At 47.8% G+C, this 23,911-nt stretch overlaps 2 protein-coding genes and 1 long non-coding RNA gene across 17 annotated transcripts in view; 2 read left to right on the plus strand and 1 right to left on the minus strand.

The window, feature by feature from the left end:
- Positions 1–1,101: 1,101 nt before the first annotated feature.
- Positions 1,102–9,793, plus strand: SCN3B (sodium voltage-gated channel beta subunit 3). Its single transcript, XM_035346321.1, has 6 exons — positions 1,102–1,491; positions 3,065–3,228; positions 4,818–5,043; positions 6,087–6,225; positions 6,832–6,928; positions 7,425–9,793. The coding sequence occupies exons 1-5, from the start codon at positions 1,437–1,439 to the stop codon at positions 6,893–6,895; spliced, it is 648 nt and encodes a 215-aa protein (XP_035202212.1). The 5' UTR covers positions 1,102–1,436; the 3' UTR covers positions 6,896–6,928; positions 7,425–9,793.
- Positions 9,794–14,840: 5,047 nt separating this feature from the next.
- Positions 14,841–23,911, minus strand: part of GRAMD1B (GRAM domain containing 1B) — a 147,133-nt gene continuing 138,062 nt past the window's right edge. For 13 of the 14 annotated variants that reach the window (XM_035346305.1, XM_035346307.1, XM_035346306.1 and 10 more), the window contains 5 exons: positions 23,818–23,908; positions 21,869–21,880; positions 21,424–21,531; positions 18,127–18,244; positions 14,841–17,379 (listed from right to left, as the gene is read on the minus strand). In XM_035346305.1, coding sequence (XP_035202196.1) covers positions 17,290–17,379; positions 18,127–18,244; positions 21,424–21,531; positions 21,869–21,880; positions 23,818–23,908 — 419 coding nt within the window. In that variant the 3' untranslated portion in view covers positions 14,841–17,289. The remainder of the gene's footprint in view (positions 17,380–18,126; positions 18,245–21,423; positions 21,532–21,868; positions 21,881–23,817; positions 23,909–23,911) is intronic. The other variant, XM_035346313.1, reaches the window with a different exon arrangement.
- LOC118178089 lies at positions 15,487–19,016 on the plus strand. 2 transcript variants are annotated; one of them, XR_004756061.1, is made up of 5 exons: positions 15,487–15,624; positions 16,644–16,823; positions 17,294–17,463; positions 17,879–18,042; positions 18,889–19,016. It is a non-coding gene; the product is annotated as an uncharacterized LOC118178089 (long non-coding RNA). The 2 variants fall into 2 exon arrangements; XR_004756060.1 differs by having other exon boundaries at positions 18,762–18,898.

A 23,911-nucleotide genomic window follows, 5' to 3' on the forward strand; every position in this document is an offset into this window, starting at 1 on the left:
CTGATTCTGCCTGGGAGATGCGGGTGCTGCTTGGACCCTGGCATGCCTCACTTAATTCTGCCATCGCAGAAATGCAGCATGCAAGGGAGCCGCAGGAGGGGGTAGCGGGTGCTGTGGAGGCAGTTGCTCAGCACATGGCTATTGGCAGATAGTAATGCAGCATTCTGACATGAGCATGCTGAGATGATGTCTAGGAAAAGCATTTGCTGTCTTTGTTCTGTGCCTGCTTCACTTACGCAGCACAGGGACCAGGTTACACGCGTGTACCCTCAGCACCAAGCCCCCAGCACCAGGCAGGTCTGGACCTCAGCAATGTTGTGCCCTACTGAGAGTAAACGTCCAGCTGACGGGCTCGGAGCTGATGCTCTCTGCTGCCTGCAGTTTTCCTGTTCGGGTGAGTCTGACCGTCTGCGCGCTGCCCGCGTCCAACACTTGCTTCTGGGTTTTGGCACTGAAGTTGCTCACATGTCGTCTGATGGGATGGGTTAGGTTTAATTCAATAGGCTGTGCTGTTTATTGAGCTGCCATCAGAGCAGACGCTTTAAAAAGAGGGAACACATTTAACAAGCACTTCATTTCTCCCTCTCGGTCCACTGTGACCTTCAAAGCTGGAGAAGCCCTTCTGGGCCCGGTGGCTCCAGTCCAGGAAGAGAAAGCCCAGCCTGCTGCTGGCATCGACCCCCTGGGAATCAGACTGGAACATGAGGAGAGAGGATTTCCCAGTATTTCCAACTGCGACCTTCAGAGCTATACAAATGTTAATATTAACCTCATTAGAGGCGGAGGCCTTGGTGTGACCTCGCCCGGATAACTCTTCCCCCCTCCCTCAATCCGGATTTATTTCGGAGGCCAGATAAGTGATGCTAACATCGCTAACATCCTCCCTCCGGCTCTGACCGAGCCCCACATCCACGCAGCCGGGGCAGGAGGATGCCGGAGCGCTGCCCGCTCCCCTGACTCCACCAGGCGCTGCGGGGGGCGGGGAGGGGGGGCGCAGCCGAGCCCCCCGAGCTCTTTCCCCGGTGCCGGGAGGAGCCCGGCGGCTCCCCGCGTTGGGGCCGGGGCCGGGAGGAAGGGAGGGCCCGCGCATGCTTGCCGAGAGCCGGGCCCCCCGCCCGGGCTAGGCAGGGCTCGGCGCAGCCTCTGCCGAGCGAGGGGAGGCTGCCGGGGAGAGCGGAGGGCGAATCCCTGCCCCATCCCGCTGCCACCTGCTGCTGGCTGCCGCCCCTGTCCGTGGTGCTGCCGCCGGGCCGTGGGTCCCACCCCGCGGGGAGAGCGGCAGCCGACGATCCGGGAGCGCTCAGCAGCATCCACCCACCCCTCGGCTCTGTTCTCCAGGCACGCCAGAAGCATCCTGTTGCACCGGGGACGAGGCGGCGAGAGGAGCCGGAGCGTTTTCCGCCGGAGCCGCTGGGATCTGCTCCTCGCTCCCAACAATGGCTGCGCTGCCTCGGCTGGCGTGGGTGTCCTCGGCCGTGCTGGTGGTCTGGGGTAGGTGCCTCCTTACCTTGTCATCTTCGGGTTCGCCTCCAAATCCTCTGCTTCTTTCCTGGAGGATGCTCCTTTCAAGTGCCACTTTTCCTAGCAGGGTTTCTTTAAGGCTGCCGTGGAGCCCAGCCTTCAGAGTGGATTTTAGTTTTGTTTACAGGAGGAGAAGGAAATAACGTTTAGAGAGTTACTAGGAATGTAATGGAGTTACACAGAACAAAGAAAATGCATTCTTGCTAAGTGGACTTAACCGCAGAAAACGTGTGCTGTAATATGCATGCAAGTTCCTTACTGTTTCCTGATTGCTGTTGTTCTCAAATTTGCAATGTAATTTAACATGTAGTTTCCTCAGAGAGGTTGTGCAAACCAATATTCAGTGTGTGTTCGGTGCCAGTTTTCCATGCATTCTGTGTAAACTAGAGGAAATGTGTAGCTTTTATTGCAGTTTCAGTTTTTCCTCTGAAACCCAGCAAAGCTTTGCTAGTTTTGCAAATACAGCTGAACTCGATATGCACGTATACCTACAGCTCTGTGTACGTGTGCGTGTACGTGGGTGTGGGTGTACGTATTTAATTGCACTGGAATAAAGCATGATCCCGTAGTGTTTTTCCTTCCTTTCTCCCAGAAAGCTGTTGCTACCCACGGAGCTGGTAGTATGGGAGAACTGGAATCCGGCTGTTCCCAGGATAGGTCCCGGGATAATTCAGTGGGGATGAATAGCATCTCGGAGGCTGGGGAGGAAGGGAGCAGCTAGCAAAATCAGCATCTTCACTCATCTACACTCTAGGCTTTGGAGACAGGTTTGGACAGACGTAACCCAGCATTGTTTAGCCTAGGGGACAAATGTCAGCAGGGATTTAGTCTGAGATGCTGTTCTGAAGGATTCGCTTCCACATCAAGTATTCGGCTTCACAGCTTGTGATTTTTGTCTTGGTTGGGAGAGCGGTATTTTATAGTTGCCAGTGTTAGCACAAATCTGATTGGAAACATTTTGAACAAGAATGCATATAAAATCAATAACTCCCCCAGCTGCCAAATTTACTCGAGTCCAAGCCCCTTGGTTCCTTGGACTGCTTATGAAACCTAGAAACAGGAAGCAAAATGGGAATCCTACCCCTTTGTTTTGAACACATTGCCAGATTAAAACATCCAGATCTTTTAAATTAGCACAAAGAAGAGCGAACTGTTCCTCCATGCTTGAATTCTGGGCTTTCTCTCATACCAGACACTGTAATTGCTGCTGAAACAGGAGCATGCTCAGCATGTGCAAGAGAGAATGAACGGTGCCTCAAGCAGCATTAATTACTAGGGGGAAAATTAAAGTTGTGGCGAGGCAGATGCTGGAGAGGTGAATCTGCGTGAAGTGATCACCTTCTGTTAATTATTATGAATTATTTATGTCTCCAAGAAGGAAGCTTGGTAAAATTTGACATTTGAGACTTATTTGTTGTCAGAGGGTGCTAGTAATGAATCAAAAGGGTTTTCATTGGGGGATGATGGGGTCACAGGTGCTGAGATGTGGATAACTGATACCTCTCTTTTTCTCTCTTATCTTTCTTCTCACTTCTCCTCCTAGCTGGTTTTTGTTCTGCAGTATGTGTTGAAGTTCCATCAGAGACAGAGGCTGTCCAAGGAACACACATGAAGCTACTCTGCATCTCCTGCATGAAAAGGGAAGAGGTCACAGCCAGCACGATGGTGGAATGGTTCTACAGGCCGGAGGGTGGAAAAGATGAACCCGTATGTATGTTTGGTAGCTGAGCCCTTGCTTTCCTAGGCCATCTTGTGAAACATGGTCCAGTGAAGGCACATAGGAGAAGCCAAAAGGTGCTAGGAGAGAGTGAGTTTGTCTTGCCACAGAGTCCCTGATGAAGAAGAGAGACCCAAATACAAACAAAAGGTTTATGCCTTGTTTTCATTCCAAGTCTGTAGAAATGCCTAGCAGGCTGCTTTAATGCCATGGAGGAGAGACAAGCTTGGAGCTAAATTCAGCTCCAACCTGCAGGTCTGCTCCGTTTGTATAGCATTTTCACCCAGAGGTTCCACAGCACCGCTTTGGGGCAGTATCTAAAGGGTTTGTTTACCTGTTATCCACGCGTGCACACAGCAGGTACCGTACCTGTGTTAGGAAAAGCTGGAACCTGTTGGTGAGCCCAAACATTTGGGGCTGTACATGAATGTACATGAATGAGATTTTCTAGTTCTTTTCCTTTAATATGTATTGTCTAATAAATGAGGGAATTGAGAAGGGAAACAAAAGTATGGAGTGAGTCCTGGTTGCCTTGGCCAAGTCTTATTTCCTGGGCCACTTCTTAACCCTGAAACTGTTCTTTGGAAGTTAAATCAGGCTCTGCTAAATCTGTAGGACAGAATTTAATTCTTTTTTTTTTGCTACAGAGAAAGCAGTAGTGTGCTGACTGTGGCATGATCTCTGTTTTGGATCCCTGTCAGGACAGGGTAGAATTAAGTTTTCAGAGTGAATTAAAATGAGAATCTTACACAAGAGGCAAGTGGAAATCAAGAAAGAACGGTCAATCTGAGAACAAGGTTTGAGTGCACACATTTCTTTCTAGCTATTTTATCTAAGTATGAATAATTACATAAGTACCTGCATTTTATTGTGATTGATCAGAGACAGACAAGACAGCAAATAGTCTCCAGCTGTCTGAGAACGAAAGAAGCCACACTAGGGAGTGAGGCGGGCATTCACTTTCAGTGACACTGGTAATTTATTTGCTGGTGGCAACCTAAAGAAAGGTAATGAAGGTGAGCTGGGGCAGGCAGTGTAATGTGAACTGTGGTCAGCCAGAAACTTGCCAAAGATAAGGCTTGTGAAAGCCACCCAAGATCTGTCTGATATACTATTTTCACACTGCTCTATTTCTTCTACAACACTGATTTCAGCTGAGTATCCCAGGGCTTACTGAAGATGACCGTTTGTCTTTGCGCTATTTATTTTCTATGGTACCTTCTGAAGAAGACCCAGGGACTGACAGGCTGGTCATTAAGACTACGGGATCCTAATTTTAGTTCCATTGCTGATCTTTTGTGTCATTGTCCCTGTGTCTCTCTGCTGTTCTGTGCCTCAGTTTTTCTACTTTCACAATGGAGATAATTCAGTTTTCTCTCTTTTGCAAAGTAGTTTAAGATTTTGAGGTAAAGGATGGTAGAATCTGAACATGTGTTTTTCCCAGGGAAGCCAAATCCCAGAGCATACACAGCTGTACCTAGGGAAGAACACAGTTTCAGCCATTTCTTGCATATTCTCTGGTGTTGTCCAAGATATGAGTCAGTGATTAATCTGAGTATCCCTTCACGTTTCCTCACAGATCTACAAGTACAGGAACACAAATCAAGAATTTCCAAGCCGCTTCAGTGGTCGGTTACAGTGGAACGGGAGTAAAGACATGCAGGATGTGTCCATCACTGTGTTAAACGTGACCTTGAACGATTCGGGCATCTACACCTGTAATATCACCCGGGAGTTTGAGTTTGAGATTCACCGGCCTCTCTTCACAAGCTCCAGACTGATCCACCTCACCGTGGTGGAGGAGGGTATGGAGGACTGGCAGACAGTGGGTTGTGTCCTAACGTGCCATGGGCATTGTCACCCAGGGACATAATTTTGTATTGCATTGCAAGAGAGGGGTGACTGAGCTCCCAGGTAGCTGTGTCTGGCTTTGCCAACAGCAAGTGCTGTACAGGGTTCAAGAGGAAAGCCCGGCTTTATTTTTTTCTTTTTCCTGACTGCTGCCTTGCCTTGGGCACAGAGTGCTTGTGTGAGTGTGGGAAGGTAGAAGCATGGAAGGCTGAGGCAGTGTCTGGGAACAGCTGGGCAGGCACAAAGTGCAAGCAGAGGTTTCCAGTTTCTCTGCTCAGAACCCTCACTTCTCCCCTGGCGGCTCTGGGATGCTACAGCACGGCCTTTGCCAGGATACCCACAGCTTCTCCTTCCTCACTTCCGCCCCCTCCCTCTTCGAACAACTCATTCTCCATTTTGATAGCAGTCTGTTGCTTCTTCCCTCTCCCAGCCCCTCCTTCCCTTTGCACTGCTCCTGTCTTACCACTCCTTTTGGTTTTGCTCACGTCTGTGCCAAGATCCTGGCTGTTAGAAACCAGTAGGAATCCTGCTGTTCTCTACAGAGAGGGACAAGTATTTTTACCCCTCATCTTTTCCTGTTGTGTCTACCCTTTCCTTCTTCCCCACAAGCATCTCTGTTTTGATCTCTCTCAAATCACTGCCGGCACAGCGCAGTCAAGTAACAGCAGCGAGTAAGATGTACAAAGGAAGCAGAATGTGAAGATGAGACACGGTGAGCAATCTGTAGGAATGTGTAGGTTGCAGAGAATGCAAGACACGTGCAAGCCTGTGCATGCTTGATGCCTGTGGAAGCACGCAGTGGAATTGCTGCTGGCATACATATTCTGCTGGCAGCCTTGCCTGCTCCTTGTCTTTTGATCCATGACAGTGTAGTGGCACTTGGGTCTGTGGCAAGGTGGGTTAGGAAAGATGACACGAGGGTGGAAAGTTTGAATGGAGCTGCTGTGCTCTGACAGCTGCATGTAGATGATCAGAGATGGTTTCATTTTCTCAACAGCTGGAGAAGACTTCACCTCAGTCATCTCTGAAATTATGATGTATATTCTGCTGGTCTTCCTCACCTTGTGGCTACTGATAGAAATGGTCTATTGCTACAGAAAAGTCTCTAAGGCAGAGGAGGCTGCCCAGGAAAATGCGTAAGTGTGACATCCCTCCAGATGTGAGCTGTTCTGCAAGGGTCCTTCAGATGTCTCAGTCCAGGTCAGGCTGCAAGACCAAACCTTGCTCTTGCACGTTTCTAGCTGATGTTTGCTGTGTCTGAAACCATTGCAGTGTTCCGGAGTACCAAAAGAGACAGTGTAGTAGCAAGGTGAGGGATGATGTACAGGGAAGGGAGGGTGGCCAAGGTGGGCAGTATTCCAAAGTGGCCCAGCGTGAACCATGCGGAGATGCTCTCCTGGAAGGCCTGCCTTCAGAGATCTGACTCACAGGTCTGCAGCCTGTGCGACTTCGAAAAAGCAGAGGAAGAGAAGGGCAATTCTGGCAGCTGACACCAGAGATGTTCCAATTTTTACGCTGGCCCATTCCCATCTCTAGGAAAGCTCTATGTATAGGATTTAACAGTCAGGAAGGCTCACTGTCTGCTCCTGACTATGCCAACAAGAATATCCTACTGTGAGCATCTTCTACAGGTGGAATTTATTACCTTAGAGATATTTACAGTCATTCAGTATCTCTGAAAGGGTGAATGGGCCTGAAATGTGCACTTGATGTTAAGCTTTCCTCTTTCCTTCCAACTACAGAACAGACTACCTTGCGATTCCATCGGAAAACAAGGAAAACTGCGCCGTGCCTGTGGAGGAATAGCAGAGAGGAGCCAGCGGAACAAACGGCACCAGGGTAGGTGATGAAGAAGCAGTCAACTGCTTCTTATGCCTGTCAGCCCCTCACCCTCACTGCAGTGGGTTAGGGGTGTGTGGGGCTGGAGAAGTGGCAGAGGGGAGATTCCTGGAGTCTGGCTTTGCCCCTTCTCTGGAGCTTCTCCAGTGACCTTAGAAGCAATTCAGGTATCTCTGGATGGTGGGTATACAAATTAAAAAAATTTTAAACCCCAAACCAATGCACATATTTAGGCTGTGATTTCATTACTCCTCCTTCATGCATTCCTGTGGAGTTGGGAACAGTCACTGCCCCCTGCAGATGGGGAACAGGAGGAATAAATGGCACTGTCTCCAAAGGATATGTCTCCTAGGAAGGACTTTGTGTACAAAAGTCTATGACCCAGATCTTCTAAAGACTTGTTCATGTCCTGTCAGGTATCACGCTAAATGTATCACGATCCTCACTTCAGTACCTTCAAATGACTTGCACTCCAAGGGAATTCTCTCACTTGCAGGAGCTCTGAAGACAGAAGGACCATGTCATGCCAGCCAGGTTTGAGGGGGAGCTCTACGCCGTCGGGAGGAAATATGGGGAAGTGTAAATTCTCTTCCATTTGCCTTGGACTCTGTACAGCCTTGACTTTGGCCTCATGACTCCATTGTGAGCTGCCAGCCCATTTGCTAATGGACTCTCCTTTTGAAGCATGCTGAGCAAAGGGCACAGGGGTGTGGGCAGCACGGCTCCTTCCCAAGTTTCAGTCCCCTCATCACGTTAATGGCTTTGTAAATGTTAGTGTCATTCCTTAGCTGCTGTCACCACCACTTTTATTTGCAAAATATGCTAGTTCTCCATTGCAGAGGTAAAGGTTGTATGTATCATGTTGTTCTGACCTCCAGGACTGGGAACGAGGTCATTTAGGGTGATGTTCCACCATTTGTTACAGCCCCAGCATTTATTATAGGTGTTAAACAGGAGTTCTGTTATTTCAGTTATTGCTCAGTAAGTTGCTGTGGACTTTGGGCTACCAGTGCAGATGTAGAGTATGAAGTACGAGGACTATAAATGCATTGCAATTGATGAAAAATGTGTAGTAGGAAGGATGAGTCCCTGTGCCATGTTCACACTTGCTTCTGAAGGAGGGAGCTGAGAATATAAATCCTGAAGTACTCCTAATCCAGGAGGCTGTATGATACAAGAATCCCGTGTACCCTCCCTTCCACTTAGCATGTGTCAAAATTCTTAGTTCCTTCCATTTCCCTTGTGTAGCAGGTTTACTCCTCAAGCATGCAGAGACACAGTGGTAGAAATAACCTGCGGAGCCGTGTTCAGCAGCAACAGGCAAGCCAGTCAGACAAGGTACGCCTTTAACCTGTTTCTGGGGAAAACCCTGAAAGGATGACAGCTGGAGGCAAACCAGCATGCCAAGTAAATAGGATGCGTAGTCCTCGCAGTAAAAGGACTGACAGCTTTGTAAAATGACAGTACTTGTAACCCTGATGGGCTTCTCATGCTATCGTGCAGCACCACCTAGAGGAACGTGGAGAAAGTGGTTATGTTTTTCCTAGTTTTGCATTAATTATGTATTACGTGAAGATTAGTCTCAATATTCATTGTAAATGACCCACTACTGCACAGGAATTACACTGTAAATTCAGTGTATGCAAACTGACCTTTTAAATTTTAGTGGTTTGAACAGAGTAAAATCATTTTTCTGGCGTCAAACATAGGTATTTGAGCTCAATAACTAGGACTGTGAGGAAACAAATGGTAGAAACATTGGCTGGGGTAGAATTGTACTTAAAGTGGGAGGTTTTCTTTTCATATAGTAGATGGTGTTACACCCCTGCTGCAATGGAGCCTGTACTGCTTGCAAGAGCTGACAGATTTTGCTACACTGACCGCTTCTAAATATTACAAAGTGCTTGTGAATCAAAAGCATGCTTCCTACATATGGAATTTCCCTGCTTATGTTCTGCTGCAGTTTATGTGTTGCTAAAAATCACAGAAATTGTTCCATTTGTCAGTCAAGCCCAAGCCAGATTTCTAACTGGCAGTTGTTCAAAATGCTTTTTTTAGAGCAGTGTCAACTTCAGTAAACTACTAGGATCCAGTCTTCACCGTAGGATCTTCCTCAAGTCCAGAGCTGAGTCTGGCAATGTGAGCACATTTTCCAGATGAAGCACGCTTGTAGTCTGGGCACTGGTTCCTTAAACCATAATGTCCAAAAATAGCTCCTCTTCCAGTTCTGATGGATATCTTTGTTTTTCCTAGGCCAACTTGCCTGGCCTCAAGGCACTTCTGGGCATAATCCCAACTCTAGATCCACAGCAACAGAGGAGTGACTAGACAGTAACTACAGAGTTTCCATTGCTGACCATGGCAATAATGCTCAGAGTGATTTTTAGGTAAGGTTACATAAACCTCTCTCACTTCAGCTCTGTTCCTCCCAGTCCTTGTGAAGTCTTGAAAACCTTCTGATGTTATAATGTGAAGTCAAAATAGGAGTAAATTGAAAACTTCTTGAGAGCTACCTCAGGTGGTAAAGAAGGGCCGTCCTTTAGTCCTGCACCTTCGGCTATCTTACACGCATCTTCGTAAGATGCCTTTTGGACAAATCTATCACTTTTCCAGTTCCTGCATACAGACATGATTATTGCCCTGTGTTGTTCTAGGCAGGGGAAAATGGTGTCTAAATTCTGCTCAAGATTCCCAGAGTGGAAAAAAAAAAAAAAAAGTTTTTTTTCAAGGGCGGTGTTAAAGGCAGGCTGGGTCCTGGGAGAGATGGGCCTGGTTGGGATCTGAAAAGACCCTCTCTGTGTATTTGGCAATGACAGAAGAGATTTTAGAATAGGCAGGACAATAAAAAGAACAAAGCACTCATGAGTCATGCTGTTTGTCTGATAGATTTTTTTTTTAATTTATACTTCCATTGTACTAGCTACTTACATTAAGTTTCGGCTGCATAGCCTTTACAGTTCCTAGGTTCTAGCAGGTAAGTTTCATTATCATTTTATCGCATTTTGCGCACAGCGCAAAGTTTGACAGTTATACAACTCCTAAAACAAAACCACGGTTCGTCCCCCACCCCACCCTGAAGTTCACGGTGGTGCTCCAGGCTGCGCCGGCCTTGGCCAACAGCCCTCTGCTTCCCGGGCTCCGGTGGTGAAATCCCGAAGGGAAGCATGCACCTGCGGGTGACTGTATGACCCGTTCCCTTTCCTTGCTGGCATGAGGCCATCCTCGTTAATTTGCAATTCCGACAGCATCTGGGGTTGCAGGATCCAGGGCCTCAGGTGAGGAGAACACGCTCCAGGGTCCTTAGCAGCTTTATCCAGCCCTGGAGCATGTGATGAGAGATGAACTGCCGTGGGAATGATAATGTCCCAGAGGTGCCGCAGCCACACGATGCCAGTCCGAGGTGGTTAAGGATGTGTACGCTGCAACGGTTCTGCTGCTCCTCCCTCCACTCTGACCTCAGCAGGCCGAGAGCCAGGTTAGTGCTTCCGTATCTGCTCTGCTAAGTGCTATTACAAGGGAGGTGGGCTCGCGGAGATCAGAACTACACCCATGTGGCACAGGCTCCACCTCTTTGCTGGATGAAGTTGCTGTTTCGTAACAGCTGCTCTCACAAATCCTAGTGCTGCTGGGGCAGTTTGAGCCGAGACTGTGACACGACCAAGTGGCTGTAGAACCTGAGCTGCACATTGGTTTTATTCCCTAACTATTCTTGGAGTTTCGGTTGGGGAAGGTGGCCATTTAACGTTAGCAATGGAATTGGCCTAAATGAGTGAGGTAACAGAAACGGCCAGAGAGGGTTCCTCCCTGAGCCATGTGCAAATATAATTCCTTCTGCAGAAGGAAGTCCTTTTCCCTACTGAAGAAAAAATAAAAATAAAAAAAACACATTCACTTGAAGAGCGGTACGGACTGCATCAAGGAAAGGCAAGCAGGGACAGCACCAGGTCAGTCCATCTATGACAAAGGGAATGATTGTCTGGCAGCAAAGGGGTGTGGGGAGAGGGAAGAGCCATAGCAAGCACTGCAAAATGTGTGTGGGAGAAGAGGGCATGGCACACCACGTATCCATGCTAAGGGTTAAGCCCATGCTGTCTGGCTAGATCAGGGAATAATCTCAATCGGCAGTTGATCAAGACATGAGGAGATTATTTGGCCAGTGTGCACATCCAGAAAAAGACAGGTATTATGGCACAAAGAGACTCGTGCTATGGAGACCGCAAAGCATAGAGCTCAGAGCATGCCAGGCAGAGGGAACGGGCCTAAAGGTCGGCACGGTCACATCTTAGAAACTACACTGACACAAAGGTTTTGCGAGCCACTTACCTCAGATGCTTTGGTTTAAGAGACTGTTTTGAGTATTGTTGTTGAGCAAGCCCCTGCTGGATGTTTTAACTAGTGCTGAGACTGAAAAGACTGAGCCAAGGTCTGCACAACTGCATTGTTTGGGTGGTCCTGTGTGAAGCCAGGCGTTGGACTCATTGATCCTTGTGGGTCCCTTCCAACTCAGGATATTCTGTGGCAGCAAGCCTAGCAGAGATCCTGCTGCAATGATCTCACAATTCTGCCTTGAGAAACATGACAGTGCCTCCCTTGAGTCAGGTCTGTCCTTCCGCTAGGCAGCAGCACTGCAAGCACCCAGTGCTGATGCCTTGTTTGTTTCACCTTTAGCATGCTGTGGAACCAGAAATTGCCACCTCTAAACTAGAAAGCAGTTTGCTTGTATCCTGATTGGGATAAAGAAACACAGATAGTCCTGCCCTGGTTATATGCTGGAAAATGGCTAGTTTGCTACGTACCTCCCATGGAAGCAAGCATGGACATTCTGGGGAGAGGTACTTCCAGGAGCAAGGTGGCATCACACTGATGGCAGAGTAGGACTCAATATGTTTGCCACAAATGTAATTTTACCTATTGGAGACAAAGCCTCTTCCCAGATCACTGCAATAGGCTACAGACAGTGTATGCCTGGAAAGGAGCATTCACAGATGGGTTTTTCCTACACCTTAACTCACACTACCTTCATGCTAACCGTGTTTCTGTAAATGAACCCCACAGGAAGAAGGGGCCCAAAAGTTTTTCCACTCTTAGTAGTAAGGAGAAAATCATCTAACTAGCTAGGAGTGATTCACTCCCCCAGGATTTCCGCCACGAACCTCTAGTTTGCAGCTCATTCTGTGTGAGCAGTGCTGGTCTCTTTAGGGTTGGAGATTATCCCTACCACTCTGTCCTAGTGCTGGCTGGTGTGAAAGCTGCAGGCTGCCCTCTCTGTCTCCTCCACTTAAGTGCATCTGCATCACTGAAAGATGATGGAAATACAGGTCTGAGAAGGCAGAGCTACCAGGAAAGGGAGAAGGATTAAGGTCATGTGAGAAAGAAACTGTAGTCACCAAAACCTGTATGTATGTAGTCCCTTCTGGTTAGCATTTTTGACATGCAGAAGTGAAACCATGAGGCATGACAGTGTGTCTTTTACTCTGCTTGGGCATATCGCAGGCCTACAGATCTGCATAGAAATCATTGCACAACACAGCCCAAAGTCCTCATCTCAGGTACGTGAACCATGTGTCTCCAATGCCTGGTTGAAAAACAAACTTTCCACCTTCTCATATAAAGGTAGGAAAAAGCATACTTAAGTAGGCTACGAGATTTAGTTAGGGACAGGTATGCTAAAGACTATCCCCCATACAGCCAGGTGAGCTTCCAAAATGAGCAGGGGGCTGTCTGATGTGAAAGGAGCACAGCCTGGCACGCCAGGCTTCCTGAGAGGCGTTACAGCACTGCAGGTGACAGTTTTGAGGTGTTTTAGTGCTGGTGTTTTAAAACCAGCAAAGCATCGGGCTTTGAAGCCTTGCCTCTTTCAGTACAGGGTTGTATTGTAATAAATATGTATTATATGTTTTAGGTTTCTTTTTATTAGATTTAATGTAGACAAATGGGGTCAGGAATGGGGTCCAGACAGGAATGGCAGTGTGTGTAAGCTGTGTGGAAATGTGTACTCTGTGTCAGCAGCATAATTGAGATATGTTATGGACATCAAAGTTACATGACTTTTTTTTTCTCCTCTCCCAAAGAACTTAGAGAAGTCAGAAAGGATATATGCAGCAGTTAGTATCAGTTAGTATAGATTATAGATGGTGGCTGAAATGTGTCTTGGATTATCAGTTAGTTGTTGAAGAACCAAAAAGCCTGAGTGTCCAGTTCACTGACAGCTAAGCTATTCTTTCCATTGCAGCACCTCAGTCTTCAAAGAGGAAAGGAGCAGCCCCAGCAATGCCCCTGGTTTGTGCACGTTTCTGATTAGCCACCTGAAATAACCTTTGTCTTTTGTAGATGTCACGCACAGACACTGCACTACATAAATTTGACACCTACTTAATGAATGCATGATTGTGTAGCGGTATCCAGGTCTCAAATTGACTTTGAGCTCATCCCAGATGCCATAACCCAAACACCTCTTTCAAGGTAAGCGTTAGGAGGCATATATTTATTAGAACTGAACTTGTATCAAGCTAGGATTAGCAAGTATATTCTTCTCCCACAGAAACAGGTGACATACACAAACAAGGCTTTTTCTTCTCCCTCCTGCCAATCAATAGGTAGCCTCTTACTTAGGCTACTGTCTGTTGGCATTACTTTGCACATATCACGTTTGGCTGGGGAAATGCTTATTTGAAAATCCCTTGTATTTGCTAAGAGTCTGAAAATGAAAACCCAGCTGCAGTCGCTGGACAGATTGCCAATGTCAGAAGGGACAGCTGGTGGAACTGGCAGGGAAATGTTTGCAAGGCGCTATAAAACTACCATTTGTGTGGGATTTCTGTCATAGGTAAGCAAGTGAAGAAGCAAAACCATGTCAATGAAAGCCAAGCTGTGACATGGCTGTGACTGCTTAGGTAAGGCAGAAGCTTCACCTATCATTTAGGTTGCTCAGCCTTGCTCCTAGAAAGCATTTGCTAATTTCCCTAGGAAATGTAATCATTAATGAACTGTAGCAAAATTGCCTGTGGCTGTAAAAGGAATTAATCTGTTGATTGGAATTCAGCTGCAGTAGCAGGTGATTCCTAGCGTAGTTCTCTAGAAGCCATCTTCTAAATGAAAACATGCTGAGGTTTTGTGAGAGCCCTTGCTTTTGTGCCACTCTGGGTTTTGCTTTAAGGAAAAGACCTTAGTTTTCTCTTTCATTACTACTTTGATAAGTGGCATTAAAGGATTGCTGCACCAAGCCAGATTTGCCAGACTACCCACCTCCAAGCCAGACTTGCTGCCAAGTGACAAAAAAAAATCCAGCATAACTAGGATTTTGAGAAAAGGAAACCTAAGACCCCAAACAGCAGCGTTCCTCATCCTGAAGGGCATGTTTGGTGACCACCACTCCTATGTTCTTTATTGACAGATCTTCTATGATGTTCTATATTGAGGAATTTAATACAAATGTTTGACAGTTCTAACACAGAGGTTAGACACAGTTTAGAGTACTGTGCAGGCAGAATGAATATTAGTGCTTAATATTTTTATATCTGCCTGTGTGTAGCCTCACATTAATTTAACTGAGCTTGTGCAATTCTGTCCCTAAGGCCAAGCCCAAGGAAGCCATATCGGTGGGAACATCCAGAACCCAGCGTGACCACCATTTGCAAAAATGCTGCAGAGGAAGAAGGAGACACAGATAAGCAAAGGGATTTCTTGCCTCCATAACTAGCAAGAGAACACCAGATGGTAAGAAGCCAGCTCTGACAACTGTTTTACCCTCTCGGACACGTGAGTTGTTCTGTCCCTTGCTGGGTTATGGCTTTCTACAGACAGGAGCTTGCCAGCCAGATTACAAAGACCCATATTCCAGGTTTCTCGCTCAAGATACAGCCTTTCCATTTTCTGGCAAGGAAACACGGCAAGCACAGGGCTTCCTTTCTATCTTCTCTCTGAAATGAATTTTTGAAAAAGGGGAAGATGGGCAGCAAGGCATGTTTCTGTGCTTAGCAACTGTGGGAGTAACAAATGGGAAAATGGGACTCTTAGCCAGTGTGGCAAGTCGACAGTGGGGACGGAGCTGGGGCCCTTTGGTCCCAAGATGAGAGCAGCAGAATACCCTTTCAGGTTACTAGCAGCTCAGATTCATCGTACAGTAGGCATTTCAGCAGCCTCCCTGGAAAAAGCCAGGGAGCAGCGCAGTAGTCAGCAGCATGAAATCAAACAGACAGACATAAATACGAGTTATTCTCTAGCTTCCGAGGCATATTTTTGCCAATTGTACCTTTCACACCCTTTAATGTGCGTTCAGTAACCTGCCTTCATCCACACTCCTTCAACTGTGAGTCTTCATCTGTGGGACATGTTTAGAATTTGGTCATGAAAATCTTAGGCAGGCTGGGAGAAATCAGTGGGTTACTTCTACCAGCGGTACCTTTCCCTGGTTGGGCTGTGGGTCCTTGTAAGCGTTTTCCTTAGACTTGTTTTTTTCCCCAGCTGTCTGGATCAGTGTTTCTGATCCAGATACATAAACCAGTTGCTCACCCTTATGTCCCCTGCTCTTTCAGTGCCAATGAGAGCAAGAGACAGCGGACGAGCTAGAACCGCACCATCTGCATACGGGGATTATACGGCTGACTCCTTCCTGCCATTTAGAAGGTGGAAAAATCTTGGTGTTGAGCAACGGTGGAGACTGAGCATCTCACATACCACCTGATCTACCTAGCCAGGTAAGATGAGCAGGCATTTATTAATCACCCACTTGAGCACCCTGCATCTCACCCACTCACAGTGGCTTTTGGTACACTGCAAATCACAGCCTCTCTGCCCTTCTTTCTCATCTGGCTGCTAAAGGGAATCTGGAATTATCCCCCCAGAAGTAGTAAAAACACACCATGTCTTCAATGCAGCTCTACCACCTGACTTGTTAGAGAGCAGATGTGTTGCTGTGCAGCTTAGGAGAGAGCCCAGTCAGATGCCTTACAGTGTGGACATCCCCCAGTCTGTCCTGCACCCCCCCCATCAGTCCCTCTTTAGTCCCTTTTTTCTTTTCTTTTTTGGTCCCTGGGACCCTTCCTAACCTCTACGGGACTGATGGAGGCCTTGCTGCTCTAGCTTTCGGTCAAGTAAGGATCCAAAGCGAAGGTATCCTTTTGTTGGCATTGTTAAAGGAAAGGATTTTTTTTTCTTTTCTACCTAGTGTTTTCCCACATGGATTAAAAGTAAAGGTGAGGGCTAAGAGGTACGAGCAAAGTGGTCTCAGACTAGGGGCAAGAGGTAAATTTGCTGAGCAGGATGGCCGGAGCGGTTCTGCTAAGTTCCCTTAGCTTTTCCACTCCACGCTGTGCTAATAGCACGTGGTTAGGCAGAAAGGAGGGCTCGCATAGAAATACTCATTTTGATTTTGTTTTTTAAGTTGGGGCACTCCCCCTGTTGTGAGAAGTCACACAGACAGCCCTTATCAGCACCGATGTAGATCTTCAGCACAGGGATGGCTTAATGGCAGGGGCCCAAGCACACAGAAAGCAGAGAACCACAGAAAATGTAAAGGGGACACTGTCAAAACAGATGGACGTGTGCTTTCTGCAGCGTGGCTCTCCTCCATCTGAGCACCATGTGGGCAGATCCTCCCCCTTGCCACCATCTCCTTGGCAATTAATGCAGTATCAATAACAGGAGGAGGCAAACTAGGTGTTTGGAGAAAGCTTTTCAGGCTTATTTACATTCTGTGCTTTGCTCTCTGAACCAGGCTGGCCAGCACGACAGCAAATTGCATTTCTGCTCCAGGAGACATAAAGATGATTGCCAGTGAGACCTGCTCTCCACAGACCTAGAGCAATTCCTCTGGAGGCCTCCTCTCCAAACGGGGAGTAGTTTTGTGAGGAATAGGTGGTGATTGCCAAGACCTCTCTGTCCTGAAGCCAGCAAGGTAAGAAAGTTGACAGTGTTCCCTTTATACGTGTAGATACACAGAGTCAGTCAGGGACCTTCATGCGCAGGGAGGGGAGGGGCATTCACTCTGATGCTTCCCTTTGAAACAACGAAAACAAAACAGACAGACAGACGAACAGACAGCCAGGAGTATTACAGAAGAGTGGTGCAAAAGCCCAGGGTAGCACACAGGGTGCATCCCTAAGCGCACCTCAGTGCCAGGAGAGCACAGCCCTCCCACACGCGCACACACGCACACCCCACACTACCACCGAGACGCTCCATTTCAACCAGTGTTTGGAGGTCAGTCCTTCCTCGCGATACGTAGGCTTTTTTTTTTTCTCTTAAAATCTGTATATAATATATATATTTATATTCTGTATATATATATATTTATATATATATTTATATATCCTATTTACACATATTGCACACCGTCCTCTGGCCTCCTGCATTCCTGCCTGTTAGTGGAAACGTTTCCGTTTCTCTTCTGGATCTGACCCGAAGTCCCGGGACCCGATGCCATTCTGGAGATTTATTAGTGAATCCTTCATCTGCAAGACAAGAAACGTCTCCAATGGGCTGCTACCCTGAAGGTGACAGAGCTTCGGGATTTCCTTCCCCATCAGTGCCTCCAGGTGCCTCCTTCATCCATGGAAGGTACCGATACCGTAACACCTGCTTTTGGGGACGGGGAGGTCCGGTGGGGACTGAGAAGATGGGAGCCAGTGAGACAACAAGGGGTGAGCAGAATGAGGTACAGGGTGAGCGACTCTCAGCTTAGGGGACAGCAGCTTGTTGCTTTTACGAAGTGTTTCAAGCTGCCCAGCATACAATTGGCTGTCCAGGCAATGGATACTAAAACTGCTGGTTCTGTGCTGTGAAGGGCCCAGGGAGAGTGCGTCCCCTTCATCCGTGTGAGCTACATATGAACCCAGGGTTAAGGGGAAAAAATTATATTCCAAATGGATTGCCAAGGTCTTACAGACCCCTCTGGAATGTCAGAGCCTAGATACATGATGTGTTATCTAATAAAAGGTTTTGGCCCTCCAGAATTCTCTCCTTGACTTGCCTGGACCCCCCGTGTGAGGTGAGAGAGAATCCATGGTATCCTGTGAATGGCCCTTAGGATCTGCTGCCCACCCCAGCCTCAGCAGATGGAGCTAAAGGGAGACAGGAGCAGAGGAGATGCACCTGACAGGCTGCAGCGGATCCAGGTAAGGACTGCGAGCAGTTGGCTGTGTGGCTGGGAGGACACGGTGACCCTCCACGCACAGCCCCAGCGGGCCGTGTGGTCTCACCTGGTCTAGAAGCATCACGGAGGATTTGATGATCTCGCGCCATTTTTGTAGCTCTGAGTCATGATACTTCTGCTGCGATTCTAGTAACTGGGCCCATTCTGTCTGAGATTGGGGTAACCTGCCAGGCAGAACATGAGCAAGAGTGAATCTGGGGAACCATGGTCAAGGGGGAGCAAGGGGGGGGGGGGGGGGGGGGGGGGGGAACTGCAGCTTGCATCAATCTCTGTCTAATCCTTCCACCCTGAAGGGGCAGCATCTAGATGCACTTTTTATTTTCCTAAATTGGATACTAATGTTAGCCTGCCTTAATTGTGGTAATTAACAGCAAAGATCTGCCTTTTGCAGAAGTGCTCTAGTGCAGCTGGAGCTGAACGCCCACGTGCCAGGCAGCACGCTGTCACTGCTGGGGAGGTGAGAACAGCGAAAGGTGGCACCACGGCCCCTGACAGGGACTGCAGCGTACACTGCCTTGTGCAGTTTGTTTGTTTTTTTTTCATTTCCCTAGACGTGCCGTGTTGGCCATCATCTTAATACCACGCTTTCTTTATTCTGAGTAACAGCAGCACCAATTCACTCTGCAGCAGCAGCCAAGTACCACCCCCCTCCCCTCAGGCCTAATTAGTCCTCCACAACAGGGCTGGAGGCTGCTGAGTGGAGGCGGCTCAGGGCAGACACAAGCTGTCAGGCTGCTGACAGGAGGATCCCCAGGCCTGGCTGCCCAGAGCTGCCGCTCAGGGCCAGAGGAAGGACACCGGTGTGTAGGTGGAGCTTGGCTGGGACAAGGCGAGGATAAAACTCAGTGGAGCAAAGCAATGTGAAGAGCAGAGTTGAGGCAGAGAACACAGCACTTGGCGATGGCAGGAAGGCACTGCAGAGGCACCCCTCTCCCCTAAGAGGTAGGATTGTTTTTGTATGCCTCCAGCTTTTAAGCTAGCTCTCTCTTTACTGTTCTTTCTTGGGCATTGCTAGTTTCTAAGACAGCTAAATCTTTGTCTTCTGCTTTCATTTCTTGGGCTTTGCTTATCTCTAAGAGAGAGGGATCTTGCGAAGATCTTGCTTTGTCTTCTGCTTACCTCCTGGGCTCTGCTATTTCCTAAGATAGCTGGATCCCTCCTCTCTTAGCTACTGCCTGCTGTATACAACTCTTAAGCTCTACAGACCGTAGTGGAGACGTCTCCTACCCTGGAGGCTAAGCAGAGCAGCTTAAGATGGCCTTCCTAGGGGGGAGGGAGAGCTCCCCAAACTCCTTTCTGCAGCAAGAGCTCCCTTAAGTTCCTTCTTTCTCCTAACACTGTAAGTTAACAGCCTTATTGGTTCCCCTCTTACCTTGGCAAACGGCCAGAATGGGGGCACCTCTGCTGTGCCTTCCTGCCACGTGCCATGCTAACTGCCTCACCTCCACTCCTTGTGTTGCTTTGCTTTGCTCCACAGAGTTTTATCCTCGCCTTGTTGCAGCCAAGCTCTACCTTCGTGCCAGGCGCACTGTGGACACCTGCCTGTGGCAGCTCTGGGCAGCCAGGCCTGGGGATCCTCCTGTCCAGGGCTTGCACCTGCCCTGCCCAGCCAGCTCCTGACCTGGAGATGAAACAAGGACATGGTAAGTGTGACAACCAAAAAGCATTACAAGTAAAAAATGGACCCATTCCCAGTGGTCAGTAATCCTAGACTATAATAAATAACTCTGCTACTAATTAACATTGCTTTCTGTGTCTAAGTGGAGAAGCCACATACTTCGATTCAGAGTGGGTTGGGGCAGTGAGTAGTCCCCTAAACTAAGTGTACCACTCCTAAATCTCATTAGCACCCAAAGATAATGTCTTCAGAGCCTCGAACTGAATGCTTCTGAGCACACCCCCACCTTGGACCCAGCAGATGGGTTTGGTCTAATCCACAGCAACTGCAGTTACAACACAATGAAGTTAAACGTGCAGGGGGGAAATAGGGCTACCCACCCCCATAATTACAGTACATGCACCTTACAAGCAGCATATAAGTCAGTCCTATACTTAATACCATATTCAGTTGGGGTCCAAATACATACCAATACTGCCATAGGGAGATAAAGCAGGAAAAATCACTGACTGGGTCTGTGGGAAAGTTGCACAGCTATTACCTGTAAAATGGCAAGCCCTCCCTAAAAGAAGTGGAAAGCCCGTAACGTAAGGCAAGTAACACATAAACTCTTTTGCTATGTTTAAAGTCAAGACAAAGTCAGCAGAAGAGGGAATCACTGCAACTACACAAAAGGATGTCCAGAAATGGGACATAAGGAGACCAAAACACCGTAGCAAAGGGAATTGTGATGTTCTCAACCTCAATTGCTGCCCGCAGAGGAGAAGCTTGTCAGGCAGGACACCTAGCGTTTATGTACAGAAAAAGCATTTACCTAAACTTACTAGAAGGAATTCAAAACACCAAATTGCTGGTCATTGTTAAACAGCTCTGGGCCATCAGGTCACTGCTGTAACATGCCATCTACCAAAAGGTGGGCAGCCTGGGAAATGCTGACTGGCAGGTCCACCTTCAACTCTAGACAAAACGGGGGAGTCTATATAATAAAAAATGATCCCAAGATCTGCCAGTCAGCGTGCTCTCTGCAAAAGGAAATGGGAAATACTGCCTCACAGCCTCAAGCTCTCCTCACCGCAAACAGCACACACCCAGCGGACAGCGTAATGAAACAAGATGTTCAAAAAGCCTTGGGCACGGCTCCACACTATCAGTTATTAGAGAAACTAAGTCAATCTGTAATGACATTTCACTGCTTACCATCTAGTACACCTCCAGGGAATGCTTAGGTCATTGTGGAGCACTCTGTCCTCCGAGTGCGCTCTCTTTTCCTCATATGTTGTAACAACTTGCTGATAGCTAGACCCACACCTTTCAAGATCCTTCAACAATTAATTGTGTCACAAGTCCAAATTCTTATCTGGGTACAAAGAGGTTCTTTCTAAACACTGCTCTGAGTGTTTAGAGTTGAGCCATCAGAGAAGGGGAGGTGACAACCTTGGCCCAAGATTACAAAACATTTCTTTGTGTAGCCTGTGTCCTCAGATAAGTGGGACCCTGGGAAGAAGCAGTGGTTGCCTTAACTCGCTCTCTTCTGCTGTAATTCAGCACTTTGGATCAGGAAATAGTGAGCGGCCCCGTATCTTCAGCTATCTACCCGCTTCATCTGTTACACACAACAGGGAAACAATCTACCGGACAGCCCTGGGCTGTGGTGGCCTGGGAAAGCCTCTAACAGCTGTAGGAAACATGCAGAAAGAGGCAAAGACAAAGCTGGTGTGACAGTACCTCTCCTGGAGCCGCAAGCCCTGCCATGCTGTGAGTGTCTGGGTAGTGTACTCCAACATCCAGAGTTTGTAGAACAGCATCATATTGAGAATGACCAGCAACACCAGACTGCAAATAAAGGAATGAAAAAAAAAAAAAGAGATGTTTACTGTGAGCACTGCTGCCCCATTGCCTGCCTGTCACACCTGGGGAAACACCCAGAGCTTTAACGAGGTTTCTGGGGCCCAGGTCCACGCTGAACGTGAGTGGGAATTTGTGTAAGGGCCAAGTGATCAGAACCCAAAACTTCACCATGTGGGAGGGATGTGTGAGCAAGGACAGACAGACAGGGATGATGGATGGATGAGACAGGCTGGCTGAGTGGATGTGCTGAATGCAGAAAAGGGGGGGGGGGGGAGGGGAGGGGAGAGAGGTTTGTTTTTTTAAAAAAAAAAAAAGACAGTACCTGAAACAGATCCTAATGGGAGCAGGGAAGAGAAAAGACGGAGTAGCTGCAGGTTAGAAACAGACTGACAGAGAACGGGAGAAACTGGGCTGAGCAGAGAGGGTTTATAGACAGTACAGAAGATAAATGGCAGGGAGGAGGGAAGAAAGGAACAGGGAGAAAAGACGCCAGAGGGAAAGAAATAACCAGGCTTGCAATTAATGTGGAAATTCACCCAGGAAAAGATGAGCAGTGTGTAGCTCCTGTCGACACATACAAAGCGCCCATCGCAGGGCACTAACACGGAAATGCACGTTGCACACATCCAGCCCTACCCATTCCCACCTTATGCCAAGGTAGGAACACCACCGCAGGCTGGGCAGCCACTGAGTTCACCAGATACTGTCAGGCTCCTCTCTTCCCTCCTCCACCGCCACGCATGCACATTTCCACTCTCTTTACCAGCGCAAGTGGTGGCTCAGGGATTAGGCTCAAAAATAACATGCTCGTGGCTGTCTCTGAATAGTGCGGCTGTTCTGCTGGAAGAATGGCCCCTCTGTAGCCCAGCTCAGGCAGGCGGGTAGCAACCGGCCAGAAAAGTATTCTGAAAACATGACGGAGAGCTCATTCAGCACTCTAAACTAAGCTAGTAACCTGTAAGGAGGGAGCATCATAAAGCTTTTGTGCCTTGCTACCCACCTGTCTAGCCACAGAAGAGAGCACCTGGCTGCCTACCCAAAGCATCTGTCACTTGGCCTGTCACATTTCTCCAACTGCTCTGGGTTGTTGCTGTAAACCTCTGCAGTCGTCCCCATTGGGAAAAGGGGATGCAGAACGGTGCTCAATTTGAGACAGCAACTAACCTCAGTCTGCCGCTCTCAGCTGCTTCGCACCTCACTAAAAAGTGAGTGGAGCTTAAGAAAAGAATGAGCACAAGTTCTGCTGTACCTCCAGGGTTAACATGAGGTTTTCAGTTTCCTTAGTGATGGAAAGAAACCTGCTATGGCTGGACTCCTGCTGTAGATTGTGCTGCTTCACAGAACCGCTCCAGCTACAGCTGCAGCACCAACCCATGAAAGCTACTGGCAGCCCGAAACACAGCGAAACCATGAACCCTGCTGGGTTGTCCACATAAAGACCGAGTCACTGTGCTGTGAGGGCCCCGTGCCCGGCTCACTCTGAGCACACATCCAGCAAGTCCACGACTAGCAACTGGGAAAGGTGGTGGCAGAGAAAGGACACAAACTAAAGCATAGTTCTTGCTGCTGAACTAGTGAAACCATGTCAAGTCTCTCTTGCCTCATGTGTTTCTATCCTTACTGTGCAGATAGCATCTCTGAACGGTCCAGCTCCTTTCTCAGAGAGTACCTCTCACCAAAATCACTACCCAGGATCAGACATTTCAAAGTACCCAAATACGTTTTGCCAGTCCAGAGAAAAGAACAGACTCCTCACATACACCAAGCCCTGCTGTGGTAGCACAGTAAACTGCCAGAGAGCTTTGTGGTCATCTTTCATGATAATAGCTAGCTTGTTAGTATTTAAATTAGAAAAAAAAAAAAGTTTTTAGATGTCACTTTAGATGAAGAAATTAATCAAAATCTCTAAAATAAAAAAAGCCTCTTACTAGTTGTCAGATTTTGTCTAACTGTTGACTTGCCTCTCCAAAGTGAGGGAAAGAAAAGACTTTAAAAAAAAAAAAATAGATCTGGAAAAACCTGCAGAGCCAGATCAGTGTCTGGCTAGGCACTGGCCAAAGCTGGGATCAAGCCAGACCAAGCAGCTGATGGAACATTTGGGGGAAAATTTAATTCATTCTTTTCTGCCTGTCATTGTTTTGCTCTGTGCTGAGCAAAATTTGGGACCAGAGAGGAAGTAGAGAAAAGAAAATAAATGGCACAGGGGAGCACAGAACACTAGACACATGAGAGGACCAAAGTAAAGGCAGAGCAAAAAAAAAAATGACTTACACAAAACTGATGACGAGGAGCAGCTTGGAGACACTCTGCAGGTGGAAGCCACTTGGGCTCTCCTCAGGGATGTGCCGTGTCTGAGTGGAACCTA

Source organism: Oxyura jamaicensis, chromosome 24, assembly GCF_011077185.1.
Source record: "Oxyura jamaicensis isolate SHBP4307 breed ruddy duck chromosome 24, BPBGC_Ojam_1.0, whole genome shotgun sequence".
NCBI lineage: Eukaryota > Metazoa > Chordata > Aves > Anseriformes > Anatidae > Oxyura > Oxyura jamaicensis.